Source organism: Carya illinoinensis, chromosome 3 (assembly GCF_018687715.1).
Source record: "Carya illinoinensis cultivar Pawnee chromosome 3, C.illinoinensisPawnee_v1, whole genome shotgun sequence".
NCBI classification, from domain to species: domain Eukaryota; kingdom Viridiplantae; phylum Streptophyta; class Magnoliopsida; order Fagales; family Juglandaceae; genus Carya; species Carya illinoinensis.
The window spans coordinates 2,756,193-2,778,314 of record NC_056754.1 but is presented as its reverse complement, the minus strand read 5'-3'; the positions used below and the strand labels follow the sequence as shown (position 1 = coordinate 2,778,314).

Here is a 22,122-nt window from a genome sequence, read left to right as displayed (position 1 = left end):
TTGATTTTTATAATTTTATAAAATATTTAAATATATATAAAAATGATTGAAATAAAAAGAAATAAAAAATAAAAAATTACATTTACACTCATCGGACAGATTTTATCAGTCCTTCATCGGTTCCTCTAGTAGCGTCCACTAGCGTCCACTCAAAAATCCAAATAACCATCACCATCAGTCATTGACATTACCAAATACTTGCAAATATACAACCATATATACTGCTGTTACGGAATGTTAAACAATCAAGGGTTTTGCTAGATACAGTGCAGTCGGCTATACGAAATAAATAAAAAAAATTTATAAAAATAATTTTTTTTTATAGTTATATAAAATGAATAAAAAAAAGTTATAAAAATAATTTTTTTTTCATATAAGTCTCATATTAATTTATTTTTTTCAAAATGACTGCACACCGACTGCATTTGCCGACTGTACAAATCATTTCTCAACAATCAAAGGCCCAATGATATCATTCTGTCACAATAATCAACATTCTCTCTTAACATTAGTTAAGATTCATAAATATGACATCCATCTTATTATTATAATTTTTTTAAAAAATATAATAAAAATTTTAACTTTTTTAAATCTCAAAATAATAATCATATTAAAAAATAATATTTTAATAATATTTTATTTAACTTTTAACTTTTATCTGAAACCTTCTCATCTCATCTCTAAATCCAAATGGAACAAAAATAAATAAAAAAATCTTACAAAACGTTCTATAGTCGTCATTTCTTGATAATTTCATTCACTAAAGTTAAAACGTAAACCGTGTTGATCCAACAGAAGGCATTCCTCTTCCATTCCAAACAGATCCTAAAGGCATAAAAAAATGTACCAAAATCCATTAGGATTCGGTTCCTCCCTCCCCCCCCCCCCAAAAAAAAAAAAAAAAGACCCAAGGAGAAATGAAACAAATGTAATACCGGCACAAAGCAAGAAAAAGACTCGAATGCTTCCTGGCGTAGGGTTGGAGCTAGCCTAAGCGTCATTCTTCATCCTCTTCATCTCCATCCCCACCAGCAGCCTTCTTGGCAGCTGCCTTCTGGTTCTTTCGCTTCACTCTGCCCGGGCGTCCACCTCCAAATGGACTAGTGAGAGAGAAATCAATATGTTTCTGAGAATCAATTCTCACCATGAAAGAATGTATGTTAACTACCTGCCTTCCAACCCTGTTAAGGAAAAAAGTGACATTACTTTGTGATATTATCAGCGAAAACCCTGATGAGGAAAGAGAAAGAGGTGAATTTTATGTGATATTCTCAGTGTCTATGAAGGAACTATTGTGTAGTTATACAGTGCACATGACACAAAAACCAGGATGACAAGCAAGAAAAGTACTTGATTCCACCCTATGAAACTTATTATAATTTTCGAAGACCAACATTTTTTTTTTAATCAATAAATAAGAATTTTATTGATGAAAACCAGGAAAACCAACATTTAATCAATAAATATGAACAAAAGGTACAAAACCACAGCAAAAGCAAAACATAGAAAATAACTAATAACATGAAAAACCAGTAGTAGAGGAAATGCGCTTGATTATGCAAAGGTAGGAGTGAATACATACAAGTACATGCACAGGGAGCTCAGTAGATTCATGGCAGCCAAAAATGAAAGATTTCAACAATCGAGGAAGTGCATGAGGTCATACATTTCATGCACACTTCTAAATCATCAAGCAACAACTAGCTACAGAACAGAAGGATCATCATGCAGCTTTAGGGTTCAACATGAACAAAAAAATTACAGGCAATACTTTAGCAAGTTTGGTCAAAACAAACATATACCTGATATGCCTCTGCCTAATAAGCACACGAGCATGGTGAATCGACTTGGCCATACCTGACTTGAATGCAAGGGTTTGGAGTCGGCGCTCAAGGAAGTCCTCCACAGTCAGAGCCAGGACATAATCAAGCTTGTTCTGGCTCTCATCCAAGAGCCCGTAACTGTTCATTCTACAGAGAAGGGCCTCACCCTCAAATATCCTACGAGGATTCTTCTCATCCAGAGTGAGAAGTTCCCTGGCAGCATTACGGATGCGGCTCAAAGCATATTGAACCCTCCACAGCTCTCTCTTACATCGGAGCCCATACTCTCCCACAAGCTTCAGCTCATGATCCAATCGTTCCTTTTCATACGGACGGCGTGGCTTTTTGAAAGTCTTCCCATCTAAACCATCCATCATTGGTCATTAACAGTAGATACACTCAACATCATAAAACTATAATGTAGATAATCAGAGAATGACTCCACACAAGCTTATATTAACTATAGCATCGAACAGAGGTACAGATAACTAAGCTTATGATTCGGTTAGATTTAAGAATTTCAAAAGCCTATGCAAAGATGAAGTTAAATTAACCCAAGTGAAGTGACTAGCTGAGGCAAAAATAAACAAAATAAATGGATTTATCTCGTATTTTGTATTATCTTTGTTTTCGAGACAAAAATCTCCTTTGAAGGGGACGTGTGATTGTATTAGGCACATTTTAGGGGATTTTCCCATTCATTCAAGATTCTGTCGCCGTATTTTCTCTGCAACCAAACACCGCAAGTCACAATGTACAACTTAAACCCGTAAAAGCGCAATAGCCAAATATTGATTCTGTGAAATCAAATCTTATTTATAAGAAAAAATTAGGACTGAAACGATCAAGTAACGAATCTCTGGCGACTCCTGAACAACCAAAACAGTATAGACAACAACTTAACACGAATAAAACCCAAATCCGAATCAGATCCGTTAAACATTCACAGAGAAAGGCAAATATAAATACACATTTTTTTCTGCGCATATGAATATATATATTAACACACACACACACACACACACACACACACACACACAACACAAACCCTTCAAAAGAAATAGTCATTATGGACATATTTATTAGAGAGATAGAGCATACAGTTCCGGTAGAAACTGACGTGGACCATATCTCCGTCGGCTTCCAATAAGATGCGGCGAAGGGAAGAGAGTGCGGAGTCAAAAGGAAGAGACAAGAAGGTGACAGTTTCTGCTAAATACACAAACCCTAAACCCAGAGTCCATGGACGAAACTATCAGTTTGCCATGCATTTGGAGATGGGAGCCCCGTTTCTTTTCGGAAAGTCAAGTTATCATCCCCCCCCCCCCCCCCCCCCCCCCCCCCCCCCCCCCGGGGCATTATTTTCATCTCTCTGTTATCAAATTTTTTTTTTTATATTTTTGTATACATTTTATTTATATAATTAACTATATATTAAAAAAAAATTGATTCGATCAATCATATGAATAAAATATATAAAAAATACATAAAAATAATTATATATAATATTACTTATATGATATTACCTCATCCACCAGTAAATCAATTTTGATTTAGGGCTGCTTTTCCAATTAATGAATGATATCACATAACTACAATAAAATATGAGTGAAATAAAAATGTGACCTTGGCTGATTTGGATTTTGGGTTGCTTATCCTTAACTTGGATTTTGTAGGCAAAACTAGGAATAAGATTAAATTAAAAATTTATGAATAGTAATAAAACAATTTGAAAATAATAGTAAAATTATTTGAGTTATAATTTTTTTTTGTTTTAAAATTTAAAAGTTTTTAATCGTTTTTTATATTTTGCTTAAAATTTTGAAAAAGTTATAATAATTAAATAAATTATTAAAAATTAAAAATTAAAAAGTATTTATATCTAAAGAATGTTCTTAAAAGTTGCCTTAATCATTTATTTTGTTTACAAGTAATTTAGCCCAAAAATGATTTCCAATAATTATTTACCTAAATTCCCTGTCAAAATATCAATTGTTATCCTTACTATCAAATATTTTAATTTTTGAACTGATCCCTTTTTTAGCTCTATGTTTGAGTTAAATAATTATATATGAATAACAATATTTCTCATTCTATATTTTAAATATTTTACTATAGCTTCTAAAGTTTTCAAATACCCCAAATCTCCCAACCCAACCTCCTCTCGAAAAGCATGTGTGATAGGAGCACTCTCGATGAATTGTCCAAAACTAAATAACAATTTTAGCTATTTGTGTAGATAAATTTGACTTTTGACCATTTCATTTTCATAAGTCTTTATATTGAAATAATTATTTTTTTTATTATATTATAATAAAATAATATAACAATAATTTAACTTGAGCTATTCACATCAAATTTTTGTATTGGATTATTCATCTATTCATTATATAGTAATAAGTAATTAATAATTAAAAAATATTTAATTTTTTGTAATTATTATTTAATTTAATTTTATTTTATCATATTTTACCATTTTACCTATTATATGTTAATTGATAATCATAACTAAATTATGTGTTAAAAAATTAATTACTAATCATATTTTAATTAAATTAAATTACTAATTAATAATTAAAAAAATATACTCATTCCTTGTCCAACTATAGAAAAACTTTTTCATGTTGTTTCTTTTTATTTATTTAATATTTTGGTTTCTTTTACATGTAGTATTGCTTTCCTACATTTCTTTCCTTTGCTTGGATTTAATTCTTTGATGTGAACTAAGTTTTATGCAAATGGCGGCAAGGGATACGAAATAATAAAGGGGATAATTAGGATAAGGAAGAAGAGAAAAAATAAATAAATACACATATCTACAGTGACTTCCAAGTTTGAAAAATCTTTTGGAAGTCCATGTAGCTAAAGTCTAAATATTTAGATTTTAACTAATCTAATGTGATGTTATTTTGGAGACTATTGGCTAAATATGGAAGGGATTTAGCATTTAGCTAATTCATAGAGAACACTATTGAGCATTGGCAATGACTTTGCTAAATGCAAGTTTAAATTTTAACTAGATGTGAAAAAAATCCTCCACATTGGACTAGCTAATGGTCAAAAGCTCAACACTTAAAGTTACAGTAATTCTTGGATACTTTATAAACTTGGAGAGTTATTATTTATATGCCAAAAGATTATTTTATAAATTTCCATATTGTACTATTTTCTGATTAATTGCTTTCGTCAATTGCATTTTATTATTTGTCCAATATATCTGTTTTATGCACCCACTTGACATGATCATGTTTTTTTGGTTCATGTTATTAGTAGTTTCATGAAATAAATTTTTTAAACAATAATAGAAGTACTACAGATTATTAATTAATATTTCTTTTGATAAATAAAATAAATATTTTTATTTTAATTAATTATTAATTAATAATGATTGTATTTGTAAAATATATAAAAAAATTATTAAATATTATTAAAATATATAATATTATATTATTATCTTACTTTTAAAATGTCTAATTTAATATGGACTTATCTAGTTAAAACTTGATGTTATAGTCAAAATATAAGATTCTAATTAAACTTTAGACTTGACCATGATTAGGATATTGCCAATGCTCTTAGTACCCCATTCGAGACCTTCATATCATGGGCAGGCAAATGGTGTAAAACGAAAAAATATAAGCGGAATGGGTCAAGGCAGGAATCCACATTTAAATATAATATATAATAATAAATAATTATACATATAAAGATGAAATGCGTAAATATAACGTAATCGCTTTAAAAATTAATAATATTTACTATTAAAAAATTAATTAATTTTTTTCACGTGAATGTAATATTTTATTTATTTATTTTAAAACGATTGCGTGATTATTACACAATCACGATTACAAATATCTTTTCTATATAATAATATTCGTTATATTATATATATTTAAAAAAATAACTTTATACTAAATATCGTCATCTAGAGTTAAAAAAAAAAAACTCCCTAAATGGTACCGATCTGGAATCTGGTTAGGTTTCCAAAACCCTCCACCCTCTACCTCGGTCTCGACTCTCTCTTCTCCCTCCTTTTGCCTCGATTCTCTCCTCACTCCGTCTCACCAGTTAACACGTTGTGGTTGTTGCTGTTGTCGCATTCGTCATCGTCATAGGCCTCTCTCTCTCAAGCATTGTCCTCTCTAGTCTCCAGCCGCTATCGCCAGTTGCCACGAGTGGCCCATTAGGCCAATCCACCAACCTGACAGCCAACAGGGCAACCCCGCCTCCCAGGGGACCCGGCCTATAACAAAGAGTTTAACAAAAAAGAGCAGATACGTTCTACGTGACAAAGATAAGCAGAAATGAAATTCATTGAAACCCATCCAAGCCTCGATTAATTCGAGAACAACCTTCCAATTCAGCAAATGGAGGATACAATCAGGCGTGACATATACCTTGGCACTATGAGACAACGTTTTGAGCCTATTCTTCAAGCAAGATATCGATACATTTTCCTATCATTTTTGTCCCTCTCCAAAAACTCCCGCTCAATGAGGGATTCAATTCGTTTCTTTATGACAACAGGGTTGGGCAAGAACCGAGCCTGCAGCTGCTTTGTGACCTCAGCAACAATGTTATTATGATCTAGCGTCCGCCGTGACTTCATGATTCTCACAATCGCAGCCTCGATCTGAGGCTTCCTGTCCTCCTCCACTCTCTGCCGGGTTTCCTGATTTTCAGGTTCAGATTCCCTCTGAGCAACCACGGTACCTATTTTTACCTTGTAGAGCTTGCTCATGAACTTGTCATTGAAGAAGAAGGCATCGTCCTCAGCTATGTCCTTGCTCATAGGCTCCTTCCGCAAAACATTCTTCCCCCTGACACAAGCCAGAGACTGCAGGCATCTCTTCAAGTCTGAGGCAGGTATCTCTGTGGCTTGCTCAATCTCCTTATAACTCAGCCTATCGGCATTGTTGAAAAGCATCAGTACACACATCTGGTAGGTGGAAACATTGAGCTCATGCTTCTGGCCCTTCCCAAAGGTCGCTTTCAAATCAGCAGTGCCCATGTTCGTTTGCCAGGACAGCCTACGACCAGTATGCGTCCCAAGATAATAACTCCTGAACTTCTCACATACCCCCAGGATTTCTGCTGGAAGGTTGCATGTAGCACTCGGTTGAGTAGGCCAAGAACCTGTAGTGAGTACATGAACAGCTAATGTGGGGCCATCCCCTAACTCAGTGCCATGGCTTGCATAGAAGCCCTGCATGGTATCCTCTGAGGTCTTCATATCAGTGAACATACCTTCCAGTTTAGACGTAAATTGGTATCCACACTCTGTTTTAAGCTTAACAATCAGACTTCTTTCCGCATCATCAGAGACAGTTTTCCCCGCAAGAAGCCTCTTGGCCAAATGTTGTTTGTAATACTTCTCAAATACGTCTTTCTCTTGTAGGTAACGGAAAAGCATCATGACCTTGTCCAGTACAATCTCCACATCCTCCTCACTAACCCCTCTCAGTCCTTTCCGGAGCTTGTCATCCACAAACAAAGAAATGAATTCCGGGGACCGAGCATTCAAATTGATGAAGTACTCAAAAGAGGAATTCAAAGCATTCTGGAACGTCTTGTCGTTTCCAAATGCCAAAGTGATGATTTCATCATATTTATCCTTTAAATCCAACAAACGTTGCACAAAGTCAACCGGATCCCTCAACCTTTCCGGATCAGTCACTAGCTGCTTGCCGGTATCCCGAATGTAGGAGGTCATAACATCCCGAACTATTGACAGTCCAGTGGGCACCCTGCGAAACAAGTTATACATTCTTCCCAAATCCTCATATTTGTCATTCACAAGCATGTTAACTAAGCCTGAGTTCTCCATATGGACTAGTCTCTGCATATGACTTTCAATCATCTCCTTTTCAACAACATTAGTTATCTTGTCTAAACTTCTAGCATCCATATAATGGGACACTCTCTCCATTTCTTCATTTAGACGTCTCTCAGCTTTCTTTAAATAATCCCCACAATCACATGACTCAATGAATTGTTGAGACTCAAGACGGTAAAAATCAGCTGAAACTTCAAGAAAATGCTGCTCGAAGTCTTCTTGGTAAACAGCAGAACCTAAATCCATTAACATCTTTATAATATTCCTCATCAAACCTCTATTTATAACTTCACCATTCCTTTCTCTATACACAAGCTCAAGGAGTGTATCCCGAAGCCTAATCTGGGTTTTGCTGGAGTGGATAACAACATCTCTCCATAAGTTCAACCCAAGCTCGTGAACTGGGGTTTTGTGGGTGCTTGGAATGAAAGTCCTATCCATGTACATCAATATATCTCGGATCATTTGCAATGCCTTGTTATGATCGGCCCACTTCCTGTTCAGCTCTTCCAAGAATACCTCCCCCTGAGCCGCTTCAATTGATCTAGATATTTCAAGTAGATGAGACGTCATAGTTGTCACGAGTCCAGAGTATAGTTTCTCTCCAAATTTGTGCAGCACCATATTGTAAGCATTCCTGAATGTATTTAGAATCTTAAACATCAGAAAAAAAGGCAAAGTCTTCTGATGCGGAAGAATAGCGGCAGCAACTCAATTTTTTTAAGAGCAGCAATTCATACCTTAAATAATGTGAATTTAACTGAATTTCGAGTCAGTTTGAATGCTTACAAAAAGGAGGATGCAGAGAACAAATATAAGATAAATGAATCCGTGAACAGCTAGATGTATCAACAATTGGAGACAGTTGGAGGAAATCCATCCAAAGGTTTCGAAATACTAACCCTAGATAAGCATATTGAAAAAAAGGGTTAATTGATTTCATTCAAGTTACATTACATGAACAACAGATCAAATTGCGTATTCAGTTCTTCAGTAATAGTTAGAGCATTAACAAATACCATAAGAAAAACAATAAGATAAAGATTGGAGTGGAGAATCAACACAAACACCAAGGCAATAGATTATCCCATATAAATAACAATCCAACCTAAAGCATCGATACAAGACTTCCATAACCAATTTTTCCATGAATATGGACACAATTTTCACTAAAGCATCCAGACCTAATAAATTTACAATACAAAAACATAGGTAGATAAATTCTAGCACATCCCATTCAAGGTTAACTCGTGATGAAGTTTCCCATGTAACATGATGTTATCTAAACAATTTAAATTCAATTCAATCTCACCCGTCTGGTTGTTTCCACTCTCACAGTTGTGCAGGTTGTAAACTTGTAATTACATCTGAATTTGAAGCTCCGTCACCTTTCTTCCTAGATTTTAATGGCTTGAATTCTCATGAGTTTCTAACCCCTATGGGTTGGTTCGAGTGGTAAAGGGCCTTGATCTTGGTGGTATGCTCCCTTCAGGTCTAAGGTTTGAATACTTAGATGTAACTAATTTCTAAGGGACATTTAACTGGGAGAATTTTCTCTTGAATTACCCGAGGTGCACTTATTGAAAACTCATTGGCAAGGGTCTGTACACCCCTAGGACTAGTTGGGACTTTGTTTTTGGACATCGAATGCCAATAAAAATAATAAAAAAAGAAATTCATGAGTTTCTCGTATCTCTAGATCATCAAGCATAGGTGTTGCTCTTGTATGTCTCATGTACTTGGGCCATGCCTGTTATTCTTATCAATAAAATTTCTTATTTACCGATTAAAACTTTAAAGCTTCATCACCTTACTTCTTAGTTGAATGAGCAGAAAACGTTGCACATATCCATGTCATTTAATAACTTCATAGTGCAAACACTTAAAACCAAGCATCTTTGACGCTATTTCTTATTCTTACATTCCATTGGACATTTTTTTACGAGAAACAATCAATTGGACATTCAAATCACCTTGATAGACAGATTTCTCCCAACAAGTGGCCATAAAATTGATCAACCTTTCCATAACCTAAAGCTGGACAATACAGTTATCTCCAAGTTTATGTCTAGGATACAAGATCCGAAGGACTAAGTGTAAAAACACCCTCGAATCAGCAAATCGTTCAAGCTTGCTGCAAACCTGACATCAACTGTGAACTTGAGAGTCAAAGTTATAGATTTGAGTCCAACTTTTACAAACAATGTCAAAAATTTGGTAAGCAGATTAGTTGATGTATATCAAAGGGATTTCACAAAAACTAGTCACTTAACTTCTCTCAGCTATCTGATTTGGCTAGAGCCACCTTTGGCAATTCAGGATCAGGGGCACTGATTGAACTCCACACCCTTCCCTTGGTACATGAAGCCTTACATGATAAATCAAATCGAAATTTTCCAATTGGATGGAATAAGGAAAAATATTCATAAGGGGAAAAAACATTCAGTAGTGCGTTGGAAAATTTAGGTATGATAAATTGGGAAAGAAAAATGGGACCTTAAGGGACCTAACACTCTAGTGGCTAAATTTATACATAAGGTTATTGAAGTTGGTGGGAAGTCTAGAAGAGGTAAAAAGAGAAAATATCATCAAAGAAATCAACAGGAAAAAATAATGAAAAAGTAATTGTGAACAACATAACATGTCAGAAATATAGCAGAAAAAGAATGGACGAAGCGAGAAGCATCTATTTTTCCTAGCATCAAAGCACAAAAACATATATCTGTAAAACAAAAGGTTTAAATAAAGTAGAAAGTAGAAAATATATACAAATGGCGCGAGATCTCACAGGGAACAACAAAACAACGGAACACAAGCACGCTGAAATACAACTAGCAGCAGTGTGATAACTAGATAAATTTCCGACCACCGAACTGACAAGGTCACAGGGGATTTCTAAGTGAAGATGAAATAAAATACACATGCAGTTCCCATCCCCCCCCCCCCCCCCCCCCCCCCCTTTCTTTTCGAGTCCTGGACGGAAATGTTTACTGCCCATCCCCCTTTACCACTACGCGTCACCCTTACCGTGGTTACAAAAACTCATTAAATCTGTTCTTGATCATTTACTTATTAAAATCTTGATCATCATCACGAACTAACTAAAAAAGAGACCCAATACAAAGAACGAATTAACCTCGTTACTGAACTTTTTTGTTTAGAAAAAGGAGACAATAAAAGATTATACTGAATATGTGCAATTATATGAAGCAAAGAGACAAAACCTATAAAGCTCTTCGAAGCTAAGCCCGCTAGCATTGTGATTGTAAATCTCGTGGATTGCATGCTCCAGAATCTTCCACGTCTTTTCAGGGTATTTCGGATCCACCACGACCCGGTGCTTGAACGCCTCTATTTGGAAGTTCTTCTTCTTTTGAGCGCTCATCTCGTCCGATGAAACCTCTACAGAGACTCCGATCCTCCGTATCAACCCTGAAACCAACCCGAATTAGCCCACCCGACCGTCAATAAGAACCTAGCGATTGAGAGGGAAATGATCCGGATCCCAAAAGAAAGAATTATAGCTTTTTAGCTCGAATCAGGCTGGGAAGATCAGAGGAGAAGAAAGTGGAGACAGTTGTCTCGTGAAATTAGGGTTCCCGAGGTTAAGCAAACGGAACTGGAAATATGTAGGGTTTGGCTCCGAGACGGGGAATTAGCTGAAATTTCGAAGGAAAAAAAAAGGGACCTCGAACCTGTACTGTACGGCTTCAGGAAGAGCTCGCATTTACGGTGAAAGAAGCAGACAAAAAAACAAACACACACATATATATAATATATTATTAATATATACTTAAGAAATTAAATTTAGTAAAATAATAATAATAATATTAAAAAAATATTTACATTTTTTATAATGATTGATGTGAAAAACTTTATGAAAATGAAATATTTTGTATAGTTATTGTCGTTGATTCAAGTGGGTAGATTCCTTTTAGAAAATCTAATTATAAGTATGATTATGTATTAATATGTACATTAATTTAATGTGATGGATAAAAAATAAATTTTATTAAAAAAATATTAATTTAAATTTTAAATATAAAAAAATTAATATTAATACGCATATTAATACATAATTTTACTTCTACGTAGTAATTTTTTTTTAATTTTTGTCAATGAAGGTGAAAACTGTAGGGTTGGTAGGTGGCCATACTTATTAACTATTCTTAAGACAAACTATTGCATGTAATTTACTAATTTTTTCTTCAGCTAGACGGTTGGTAATTTATTAATACATACGTCAATTATATTAGTAAAGTATGTAAAAAATATGTAAAAATAATTGTATATAATAAAATTTATTTATTAATTCTTGTATGTGTTAAGAATAATGATATATAAAAAAAATTGACGAATATTTTTATCATTGTGTATAAAATGGAAGTTGTGAAACTTGAGATTTAAATCAAATAGTATATTTAAAATTAAAATATATATATATATTAATTTTTTTTAATAGAACCAAACTGGTTATAAAATAAATTGTAAAGCTCACAGGCCTGAACCCATACAAGAAAGAAATGCTTCTGTGCGGGCCATAAAGATTTCCATTACTCGACTCGAGCGGCGAGCCCAATAAAAATCCTACGCCAAGGCTTTCCCTTCGCTTTGCTCCTGTGTTTGTTTTTCTTTTTTCTCTACGCCCTAACCTTCCTTTCCCACCGGTTAAGGTACCACCTCTTCAACTTCAAGCCGCCATCTGCAATCTCTCTCTCTCTCTCTCTCTCTCTCTCTCTCTCTCTGTGTTAGAGTTGAGAGAGAGAGCATTAAAAGCAAAAGAAGCCATACCAGATATCAAATTTCGGAAAATATAATCGTCGTCCTTTTCCCTGTGAACGGGATTCTCACTTCTGATCATCCACATTTGTCATCGAGACAAAGTTCCTTCCAATTTGTTCAGTTTCTCAAACATGTCCGCCAAATGGCGTGCTCTTCAGCACCGCCACCGCTATACTTACAACGCCATCGTTTTCCCCGCTTCCTACACCGACTCCTTAGCCCTCATACCTACCACCTCTTCCAATTTCTTCGACCAATTGAAACAACTGGTTTCCCTCAATTCCATTTACGCCCAAGTCGACCATGCCAAGAAAGTCGCATCCTCTTTCATCGAATTTTTATCCACGACCGATGACGATGCTTTGGTATCCGTTGCCGCCCGCTTTTACTTGGAGGTTCTGTTCTTCGAGAACTCTCTGCAACTGCACCGAACGTTAGTCTCTTCCTTGGCCAAGACCCGCCACCACCAGGCTCTCATCGGCACGTGCCTCCGCGCGCTCTGCGAGGAGCACGGTGGTCGTAATGGCAAGCGCTTCTCCTCGTCGCGTGTGGCGTTATCCGTTTTGGGAATGCCCAAGTTGGGGTATTTGGTGAATATCGTTGAAGAATGTGCTATCGTAGTCGCTTGGGACGCCGTTTTGAGCTTGAACGGCGTCGTGTCGGAGACGGAAGACTGGGCACGTCCTTCCCCGATCGTAATGGAACAGTGCCAGGAGGCTCTTTCATGTTTGTATTACTTACTCCAACGGTTCCCGTCAAAGTTCACGGATTCTGTAGGTGCCGAGAGTGTTCTCGAGACGGCTGTGACGGCTATTTTGAGCGTTCTGAAGTCCCCAGCGTTTTCGAGGGACTGCTTCGTGGCCGCTGGGGTGAGCTTTTGCGCGGCTTTGCAAGTGTGTTTGAACGCTCAAGAACTTGGTTTGTTTATCATTGAAGCTATATTCTGTCAAACTACTCGTAGATCAGTTAGTCATTGCGAGAGTGAGCCTGAAAATGTGACTGCAAAGGTTCCTTACAAGGGTGATTTATTTTGTGAAATACAAAACTTCTCGGTTTTGAGCAGACTTTGCTTGATCAGAGGGATTCTTACAGCGGTTCCAAGAAACGTGCTTAATACCCAGTTTGATATATCGAGGGATGGTTTCAATGGGAATGAGGGCGATGCGAGTGGTGCTAATTCTGTTAAGACCATACTGTATGATGGGATTTTGCCTGAGCTGTGTAACTATTGCGAGAACCCAACTGACAGCCATTTTAACTTTCATGCATTAACCGTGCTGCAGATTTGTTTGCAACAGATAAAAACCTCCATGTTAGCAAATATTAGTAACCCTTCAGGAGATTATGATTTAATTCCCGAGGACATGGGTGCTCGGGTGTTGAGAATTATATGGGATAACTTAGAAGATCCTTTGAGTCAAACGGTCAGACAAGTTCATCTCATTTTTGATCTCTTCTTAGACATTCAATCTTCCCTTCGATGGTCGGAGGGTAGTGCGAGAATAAAGTCATTCTTGCAAAAGATTGCTTCAGACCTTCTCCGCCTCGGGCCACGTTGTAAGGGAAGATATGTTCCTTTAGCTTCACTGACTAAGCGGCTGGGGGCGAAGACTATGTTGGATATGAGTCCTGACTTGCTGTTTGAAACGATACAGGCGTACATAGATGATGATGTATGCTGTGCTGCCACCTCGTTTTTGAAGTGTTTCCTAGAGTACTTGCGTGATGAATGTTGGAGCACTGAGGGCATTGAAAATGGCTATGCAGCTTATAGAGGTCATTGTTTGCCCCCCTTTTTATGGGGGCTTTCTTCTGGAGTTTCAAAGCTCCGCTCAAATTTGAACACTTATGCTATGCAAGTCTTACTCGAGGTGGATGTGGATAGTATATTTTCTATGTTTGCTTATATCTCTGTTGTGCCAAATGGGAGCGGTGAAAATGGACTGTTATATCCTGATCTTGGTCCTGCCAACACGGAACTAAAAGTTGAACAGAAAGTGGCCATTTTAGTGTCAATGCTCAAGGTATCTCGTTTACTTGCTTTGCTTGAGGGTGACATCGATTGGTGCAGAAGCAATGCGGTACACCAGAAAGAGGGTGGGCTGGGTACTGGTTGCTTCCCCTATCATGCACTTGTCTGCATAAAGGGGGTAAAGGTTGAAGTCCCTGTTGAGTGGCTAGTACTGGCACTAACCCATGTTGATGAGTCACTCCGTGTAGATGCTGCTGAATCTCTTTTCTTAAACCCCAAGACATCTAGCCTGCCTTCCCATTTAGAACTCTCTTTGATGAAGGAAGCAGTGCCATTAAACATGAGGTGTTGCTCTACTGCTTTTCAGATGAAGTGGACCAGCTTATTTAGAAAGTTCTTTTCTCGAGTTCGGACAGCCCTGGAGAGACAATTCAAGCAGGGGAGCTGGCAGCCACAAGTCTATTGCGAGAATGGTGAAGCTTGTCTTTCAAATGGAAGTGAGGAAAACAGAGCAGATGCGCTTTTTCAGTTTATGAGGTGGTTTAGTTGTTTTCTATTTTTCTCATGCTATCCTTCTGCTCCTTACAAAAGAAAAATAATGGCCATGGAGCTCATTCTAGTAATGCTTAATGTTTGGTCTATTGTGCCCTCTTTCCAAGATGAAGGTAAATCTCTTTCTCCTGAAAGTCGTCTCTATCCTTACAATAGAGGAATTATACTACCTGATTCAACTTTGCTGCTAGTTGGGTCAATAATAGATAGTTGGGATAGACTGAGAGAGAGTTCTTTTCGTATATTGCTTCATTTTCCTACACCGCTTCCTGGAATTTCAAGTGAAGACATGGTCCAGAGAGTAACTGCTTGGGCTAAGAATTTAGTTTGCAGTCCACGTGTGAGAGAAAGCGATGCTGGAGCTCTAACTTTACGGCTAATATTTAGGAAGTATGTAGTGGAGCTTGGGTGGATAGTCAGAGCGTCAGTTAATCCTGTCTGTTTTCATTCGCAGCCTGAACTGGAAAATGGGAATGGTCAGACTGGTAAACCTAGGCATCCTGTCATTGAATATATAAAGTCACTTATAGATTGGTTAAATGTTGTTGTAGAGGAGGGAGAGAGGGATCTTTCTGATGCATGCAAGAACAGCTTTGTTCATGGTGTATTACTTGCTCTACGATACACTTTTGAGGAATTGGATTGGAATTCTGATGTGGTCTTGGCGAGAATCTTAGGAATGAGAGATCTATTAGAGAAGCTCTTGGCACTTGTCATGCGAATAACCTCTTTGGCACTTTGGGTGGTTTCGGCAGATGCTTGGTATCTCCCAGAGGACATGGATGAGATGGTTGAAGATGATAGTTTCTTGTTTGAGGTTTCTGATGAGATGAATATGGAGACACATTCTTCAGACCATGAAACAAAAAATTCAAAGCTTGTCCAGGATGTCAGATCATCAGAACAAACAGTAATGGTCGGTTGCTGGCTTGCAATGAAAGAGGTACTCATTTTTTGTCTCGTTCCTTTTTTAGGTTTGTTCATTTAAGTGAGCAAATGATTTACATGTCATTTATGTCTCTCGTTAGAATCAGTTGCATTTAAATTAAAATTGATGGGATGGTGTCCATAAATTGCCTACGCCTACAATATATGTGCTTGGGCTTGTTAGATTTTTCTTTAGTTATATTAATGAAGACCATTACTGTTAATGGTAAAATATGTCTGCTTTCAGGTGAGTCTTCTTTTGGGCACCATTATAAGAAGGATTCCTTTACCAAGTAGCAGGAGTTCAGAGTCATTGGAGTCAGGGGTCCCCTCTTCTGATGCAGCTGATTCTTCAGTGATGACAGTATCTGATGCAATGCTTGACGTGAATCAACTTGAAACGATTGGGTGCCACTTCTTAGAAGTCCTTCTGAAGATGAAGCATAATGGTGCAATTGATAAGACAAGGGCTGGATTCACGGCTCTTTGCAACCGTCTACTTTGTTCAAATGATCGGAGGTATGTTTCCAATTTCTCCTTTTACAGGTAGTTGTTTTATGATCTTCTACTTAATTTCATTCCTTAGACAGACATAGTTTTTAAGCGAAATGTTATGACTATCATAGCTATTGTACGTCAGTGGCAGTGTTCAACAAGCTTTTTCTTTTCAACAGAGGAGAAGCAATGATGATTTCAATGGGAAAAAATATTGCATTGCCATCCAACTCCTCCATTTTGGCTGATATGGTTTTGGCTTTTCTTTTTTCGAATTAGCTCTGCGATAATTACTCCTATTGAGATCAAAGTAGCAGTAATAATGAACAATGATGGTCAGAATGTCAAGTTGAGCTGGCTATTATAGCATAATTTTCAGTTTAAGGTTTTTTCTAAATTTAAGTGACTTTACACACAGATGTATCTCCATTTCGGTTGCTTTGTCTCATAACTGGTAATGTGTGTAATGCTCCTTGTTTTCAAAAATAAAAATAAAACCAAGGTGAAGTTGAACATAGAGAAAAACAGGATGTTGAAGAAAATAATGGTGCTCTGTGATTGAATGACTTTTCCCTCCCCATTGTGTTTACTCAGTGGTGCATCAGCTTCTTTGAAGAGAAATTGCATGATTCCAAACTGCTGAATCTGTGCTGAATAATTTTTCAGTTGCAGTTCCAGTTATAATGTAATCCTATTTAAACTGTCCACAGTCAAATCCTGTTGGAATATGTGCTTCTAAAAGATCTTGTATACTGTGCCCAATATCAAGTTAGTTCTATAATCATTTTAGATGAGGTTGAATCAGTTCAGAGGTTGTTTTTATTTTTATTTTTTTATCGGTATATGACGCCAGACAGAATAGCGATTATCCTGCAGGCTAGTTCCAACAGATGATTCACAAGAGAAAAATCGCCCAAAACCAGAGAGAAACGCCTCTAGGGTTTAACTAAATATTATAAAATCAAGCAATAATGAAAATCAGCCTACAAGCCGGACTGTTATAGCCAAAAATCGTGTTTATCCGAATTTGGCCAAAAATAGCAAAATCTCGGAAATCACTCCAAATTGAAATTCGAAATAAAATAAGCAATCTGCAAAAAATCCAACCCAAATCGGGTTTAAAATGACTTCCTAACTGACAAGCGAAATATTACCATAAATAGAAAAGAATAACTAAAACTAGTGATTCGGAGGGGAAAACAGCAGAATTTGAGGTCGAAAAAAGGGCACATGGAGCAATGCTCAATGTGGACAGTGTGCACGCCGAAAAGAGCTTTCCGAATTGGGGTCTTATGTGCGATTCCGACACCTGTAGCCAAAGTTATGGCCAAAAGACTGAAACGCACTCAAAACAGCCCCAATGAGGAACAGTATATCAGTTCAGAGGTTGTTACAGTTTCTATTTCTATTCAAAATTTATGGATATCTTTTCTAAAATGGTGTGTCCTTTCTCAGACTATGTAAGCTTACAGAATCCTGGATGGACCAACTTATGGAAAGGACTGTGGCCAAGGGACAAATAGTTGATGATTTGTTAAGGAGAAGTGCAGGCATTCCTGCTGCATTTACTGCTCTATTTCTCTCGGAGCCAGAAGGTGCACCAAAGAAGCTCCTCCCACGGGCACTACGATGGCTAATAGATGTTGCTAATGGGTCTCTGCTGAATCCAACTATCAATGGCATGAATGGTGACCCATGCAAAATTTTGTCAACTGAACCACACCAAGAAACCAAGTCTTCACTGCAACCTGAGATAAATTATGACAAAAACACCTCAAAGATCCGACATGAGGGTGTAATTCCTACTGTACATGCTTTCAATGTCCTTAGAGCTGCTTTCAATGATACTAACCTGGCTACTGACACATCAGGCTTCTCCGCTGAGGCTTTGATTGTTTCTATTTGCTCTTTCTCTTCACCATACTGGGAGGTACGAAACAGTGCTTGTCTGGCATACACTGCTTTGGTACGCCGCATGATTGGATTCCTTAATGTTCAGAAGCGGGAATCCGCACGACGTGCATTAACTGGGCTTGAATTTTTTCATAGGTATGATTTCTTTGAATATTAAGTTTGAGTAAATTTTCCTTCTCTTCCATTTACTGCACTAGTTATTTGGTTTCACAATTTTATATGCTCATCAGATTTTTATGAGCCAGTCATCAGTATAGAACTCTGTGTACACCTATTATCTTAAAATTATTGTGAGCAAGTCATCAATACAGAACTCTCTATACATTCATATTGATGCACTTCGTCCTTTTTTTGACCTTTAAATTGGCTGATCTACCAAAGACAATGTAGTTGGCAGTCCTTACTGCAACAGTTGCATGTCTAGACGAGTCTTTAGATCAAAAGAAGTTTGAATTTGTTTCCCCTTCCATGTTTTGCTGTTGTAGTCATCATGTGAATTTTATTCTTTATGTGAAGATCACAGCAATACCTTTTCCCCAAGAGACTCTATTCATTACTCCATAATTCCAAACAGCCTCAGGTGGTTAAACCTGGCGCATGGATTATCATCTGGGTTTTACATTGCAAGTTTTTGAATTTGCAACCTTATAGTTTGCATGGTTTCTTGCTGATTGTTTTCTATAGAATCATTTCTCTTGTCCATGAATAAAAGTTAATTTACTTGTGTGAAGGTATCCCTCATTGCATCCATTTGTATTCAATGAACTGAAAGTTGCAACTGAGTTGCTTGGTGATGGAGCCTCGGGACATTCAGAATCTGACCTGGCAAATGTTGTGCACCCGAGCTTGTGCCCTTTACTGATACTTCTATCCAGGCTCAAGCCTTCAACAGTTGCAAGTGAGACGGGAGATGAACTTGACCCTTTCCTGTTCATGCCGTTCATCAGGAGGTGTTCAACCCAAAGCAATTTACGAGTCCGTGTTCTTGCTTCTAGAGCCTTAACAAGTCTTGTATCTAATGAAAAATTGCCAATTGTCCTTCATAATATAGCCTCTGAGTTTCCTTCTGTGGAAAACCCACTTACAACATCCACTGTTTCATTCATTTCATTGCATGTGACCCAAGATTCTCCCCATGCTTCCTTAAACTCAGTACATGGACTGCTATTGCAGTTAACTTCTTTGCTAGATATGAATTGTAGAAATCTTGCTGATTTCTCAAAGAAAGATCAGATTCTAGGTGACTTGACCCAAGTTCTCCAGAGGCGTTTGTGGATTGCAAGCCCCAAATTGTGTCCTTGCCCCATTCTCAATGCCTCTTTCTTGAGGGTTTTGGATCACATGCTTGGTATTGCAAGAACAGGCAGTGTGAACAAAACTTTTTATGCCATTAGGAACCTATTAGTGGAGTCTTCTAGAGAATGCTTAGATGTTGAAGCTTCTTATGGGCTGTCCTATTATGATCCCACCATAGCAGAACTTCGTGAACAAGCAGCCGTTTCCTATTTTAGTTGCGTGTTTCAAGCATCTAAGGAAGTGTCTGAAGACTTCTTTCAGATTCCACATAGATGTCCTCCACCTGATTCAAAATTGTTGAAGATACCTGAAATGGGGAATGCTTCTGCTGGACTTGAGGCAAGGTTAATCCGCTCCTTGTCAGATACATCATATGAAGTTCGATTTGCAACATTGAAGTGGCTGCTTAAGTTCCTGAAAGCAACAGATTCTGGTAATGAGTTCCATGATCCGTCTAGCAGTGAGATTAGAATTATTCAGAACTGGACCAAATCTAACCTCCAGGCAGCAATGATGAGTTTCTTAGACTTGGAAAAGAATAATAGATGCATATATTACATTCTAAGGATTCTTTTCACTTGGAACTTGCTTCAGTTTCAGAAGGTTGGTGATGAGAAATGCACTCAAGCAGTTTATGTTGGTAGGATGGAATATGATTCTTTGTTTCAGTTTTGGGATAAGTTAATTTCCTTGTACAAACTCACGAGACAATCAAAGACTCGAGAAACACTAATCTGCTGCATGGCAATATGTGTAAGGAGATTTGCCGGTTTATATGTAAGTGCTGAAGGGTGGAGGGACTCCACTGAGCATTTCCAATCTGATCAGCTTGAAAGATCAGCCCACTTGCATGATTGCATCATCTTCTTCACTAGCCTTGTTAAACAACATAGTGCCTCTTCTGAACCAGTGAACACACGCAAGGCTGCAGCAGAATCTATCATAGCATCTGGATTGTTGGAACAAGCATTGCTTATTGGTTCTTCTGTGCGGAATAACCAAGTCCCATGTCCAGACTTAGGCTCTCGTTGTAACGAAGCTCTCAATATGTATGCTCATCAAATACTGGATTTTTGGTTCACTTGTATCCAGCTGCTTGAGGATGAGGATGATGGGATCAGGCAGAGGCTTGCCTTGAATGTTCAGAAGTGTTTTGTTTTGGAGAAATGCCAAAAATGCTCTCATGATGGAAAGGTTCCAACCCAAGTGGAGAAAGTTATAGGATTGTGTTTTGACCATCTGTCTTCTATCTTTGGGCATTGGATTGAATATTTTGATTATCTTTTACAGTGGGTACTGAATGCCGCTTGTCACACAGTACCCAAAGGAGATCTTGTGAGACGGGTTTTTGACAAGGAAATTGATAATCACCATGAAGAGAAGCTTTTGATCAGTCAAATTTGCTGTTCCCATTTGGAGAAGCTACTGGCTTCAAAATCTTGGGCGGTTGAATTATCAGACAAAGAGGGTTTGAAAAATTATTTGTACAATTGGAGACACAGATTTTGCCGTCAATTGATGTCATTTGCCAAGGACCATGTTGAGAAACAGGGAGGAGTAGATTGGATAGGTGGCGTGGGCAACCACAAGGATGCTTTCCTACCACTATATGCAAATTTGCTTGCCTTTTATGCGCTCTCAAACTGCATTTTTAATGGTAAAACAGAGAATGGTATGCCTGCACTCGCCGATATGGTTGAACTTGATGGAACTATTCATCCATTTCTTAGGAACCCTCTGATTTATAATCTGTATGTTTTAGTTGTTAAATTACATGAGAAAAATGTTGGTATTACTGCTGAACACTTGATCCCTGAATTCAGAGATGACTCTGTTTGGGACTGTTTTGATCCTTATTTTCTTCTTAAGTAAGGTCTAGTATGTAAAATAGATTCGAGGTTTATATTAAGGCCCTTGATGGTGGCCTCGGGATGTTTTGAGATATGTAGGTTTGAAAGTTGTGCCATGCATAATGTATGATAAACTTCAGCAATTACCGTACATTTTGTCTGTACAGAAATTCTTCAAAGTTTCTTCTTTCGGGTGAATTTGAATCTTTAACATGCTTGTTATAGAAGCAGAAGTTCTATTCATGCTGTCTGAGATTTATGTTTTTATCTTCTTTGTTATTCCCGTTCTTAAGAGTACCAAATTGAACAGAAGCCTAATTTTTTCCCACCTACCACTTGCAAGCCTAGGGTGTCAACGCACTTGTTGTAAGACTTCTTATAGTTATTTTTTATTTTTTATTATTTTTAAGACTTGTTAGAGTTACTAAAAAAAAAAGGTTAAAACACCAATACCAATACCTTCTTATAGTTGTTGGACCCATTTTAATAGTGCCTTGGGTGTGTATTGTCCTCTAAAATAATAATAATAATAATAATAATAAAGAAGCTGGTGAATAGATTTTTTTTTCTAAACTATTCTATCTGCTTGGGTTCTTAAGGACGCAAAGAGATGAAATCAGCAGATATTGTTCCTCAGTTTGCTGGCACCTAAAACTTCCACAAGACGATGTA

At 37.1% G+C, this 22,122-nt stretch overlaps 3 protein-coding genes and 1 non-coding gene across 5 annotated transcripts; 1 reads left to right on the top strand and 3 right to left on the bottom strand.

Moving 5' to 3' along the window:
* Positions 1-716: 716 nt before the first annotated feature.
* Positions 717-3,135, bottom strand: LOC122302473 (40S ribosomal protein S9-2-like). Its single transcript, XM_043113757.1, has 3 exons — positions 2,925-3,135; positions 1,803-2,184; positions 717-1,181 (listed from the first exon to the last, which is right to left on the bottom strand). The coding sequence occupies exons 1-3, from the start codon at positions 2,950-2,952 to the stop codon at positions 998-1,000; spliced, it is 594 nt and encodes a 197-aa protein (XP_042969691.1). The 5' UTR covers positions 2,953-3,135; the 3' UTR covers positions 717-997.
* A 2,986-nt stretch (positions 3,136-6,121) lies between these two features.
* Positions 6,122-11,409, bottom strand: LOC122302472 (cullin-3A-like). Of its 2 annotated transcripts, XM_043113756.1 has the most exons (3): positions 10,887-11,007; positions 9,636-10,030; positions 6,122-8,299 (listed from the first exon to the last, which is right to left on the bottom strand). In XM_043113756.1, exon 3 carries the CDS (start codon positions 8,284-8,286, stop codon positions 6,259-6,261), a length of 2,028 nt encoding a protein of 675 aa, XP_042969690.1. In that variant the 5' UTR covers positions 8,287-8,299; positions 9,636-10,030; positions 10,887-11,007; the 3' UTR covers positions 6,122-6,258. The 2 variants fall into 2 exon arrangements, with proteins under 2 accessions (XP_042969690.1, XP_042969689.1); XM_043113755.1 differs by lacking the exon at positions 9,636-10,030 and having other exon boundaries at positions 10,887-11,409.
* On the bottom strand, positions 9,864-9,966 carry LOC122305951. The gene has a single exon (XR_006241378.1). It is a non-coding gene; the product is annotated as a small nucleolar RNA snoR109 (small nucleolar RNA).
* An 837-nt stretch (positions 11,410-12,246) lies between the features above and the next one.
* On the top strand, positions 12,247-21,691 carry LOC122302471 (thyroid adenoma-associated protein homolog). Its single transcript, XM_043113754.1, has 4 exons — positions 12,247-15,911; positions 16,143-16,414; positions 17,846-18,439; positions 19,036-21,691. The coding sequence occupies exons 1-4, from the start codon at positions 12,576-12,578 to the stop codon at positions 21,470-21,472; spliced, it is 6,639 nt and encodes a 2,212-aa protein (XP_042969688.1). The 5' UTR covers positions 12,247-12,575; the 3' UTR covers positions 21,473-21,691.
* Positions 21,692-22,122: the final 431 nt, after the last annotated feature.

Bases quoted from the DNA above. Each gene is read 5' to 3' on its own strand.
- LOC122302473 (XM_043113757.1), bottom strand. From the start codon at position 2,952: ATGGTCCACGTCAGTTTCTACCGGAACT. The intron at 2,185-2,924 runs GTATGCTCTATC...TGGATGGTTTAG, and splicing joins CGTCAGTTTCTACCGGAACT to ATGGGAAGACTTTCAAAAAG. The intron at 1,182-1,802 runs GTATATGTTTGT...TTTCCTTAACAG, and splicing joins ATTAGGCAGAGGCATATCAG to GGTTGGAAGGCAGGTAGTTA.
- LOC122302472 (XM_043113755.1), bottom strand. From the start codon at position 11,047: ATGAGCGCTCAAAAGAAGAAGAACTTCCAAATAGAGGCGTTCAAGCAC. The intron at 8,300-10,886 runs GTTTTGTCTCTT...AAATACATTCAG, and splicing joins AGCTTCGAAGAGCTTTATAG to GAATGCTTACAATATGGTGC.
- LOC122302471 (XM_043113754.1), top strand. From the start codon at position 12,576: ATGTCCGCCAAATGGCGTGCTCTTCAGCACCGCCACCGCTATACTTAC. The intron at 15,912-16,142 runs GTACTCATTTTT...GTCTGCTTTCAG, and splicing joins GCTGGCTTGCAATGAAAGAG to GTGAGTCTTCTTTTGGGCAC. The intron at 18,440-19,035 runs GTATGATTTCTT...ACTTGTGTGAAG, and splicing joins GGGCTTGAATTTTTTCATAG to GTATCCCTCATTGCATCCAT.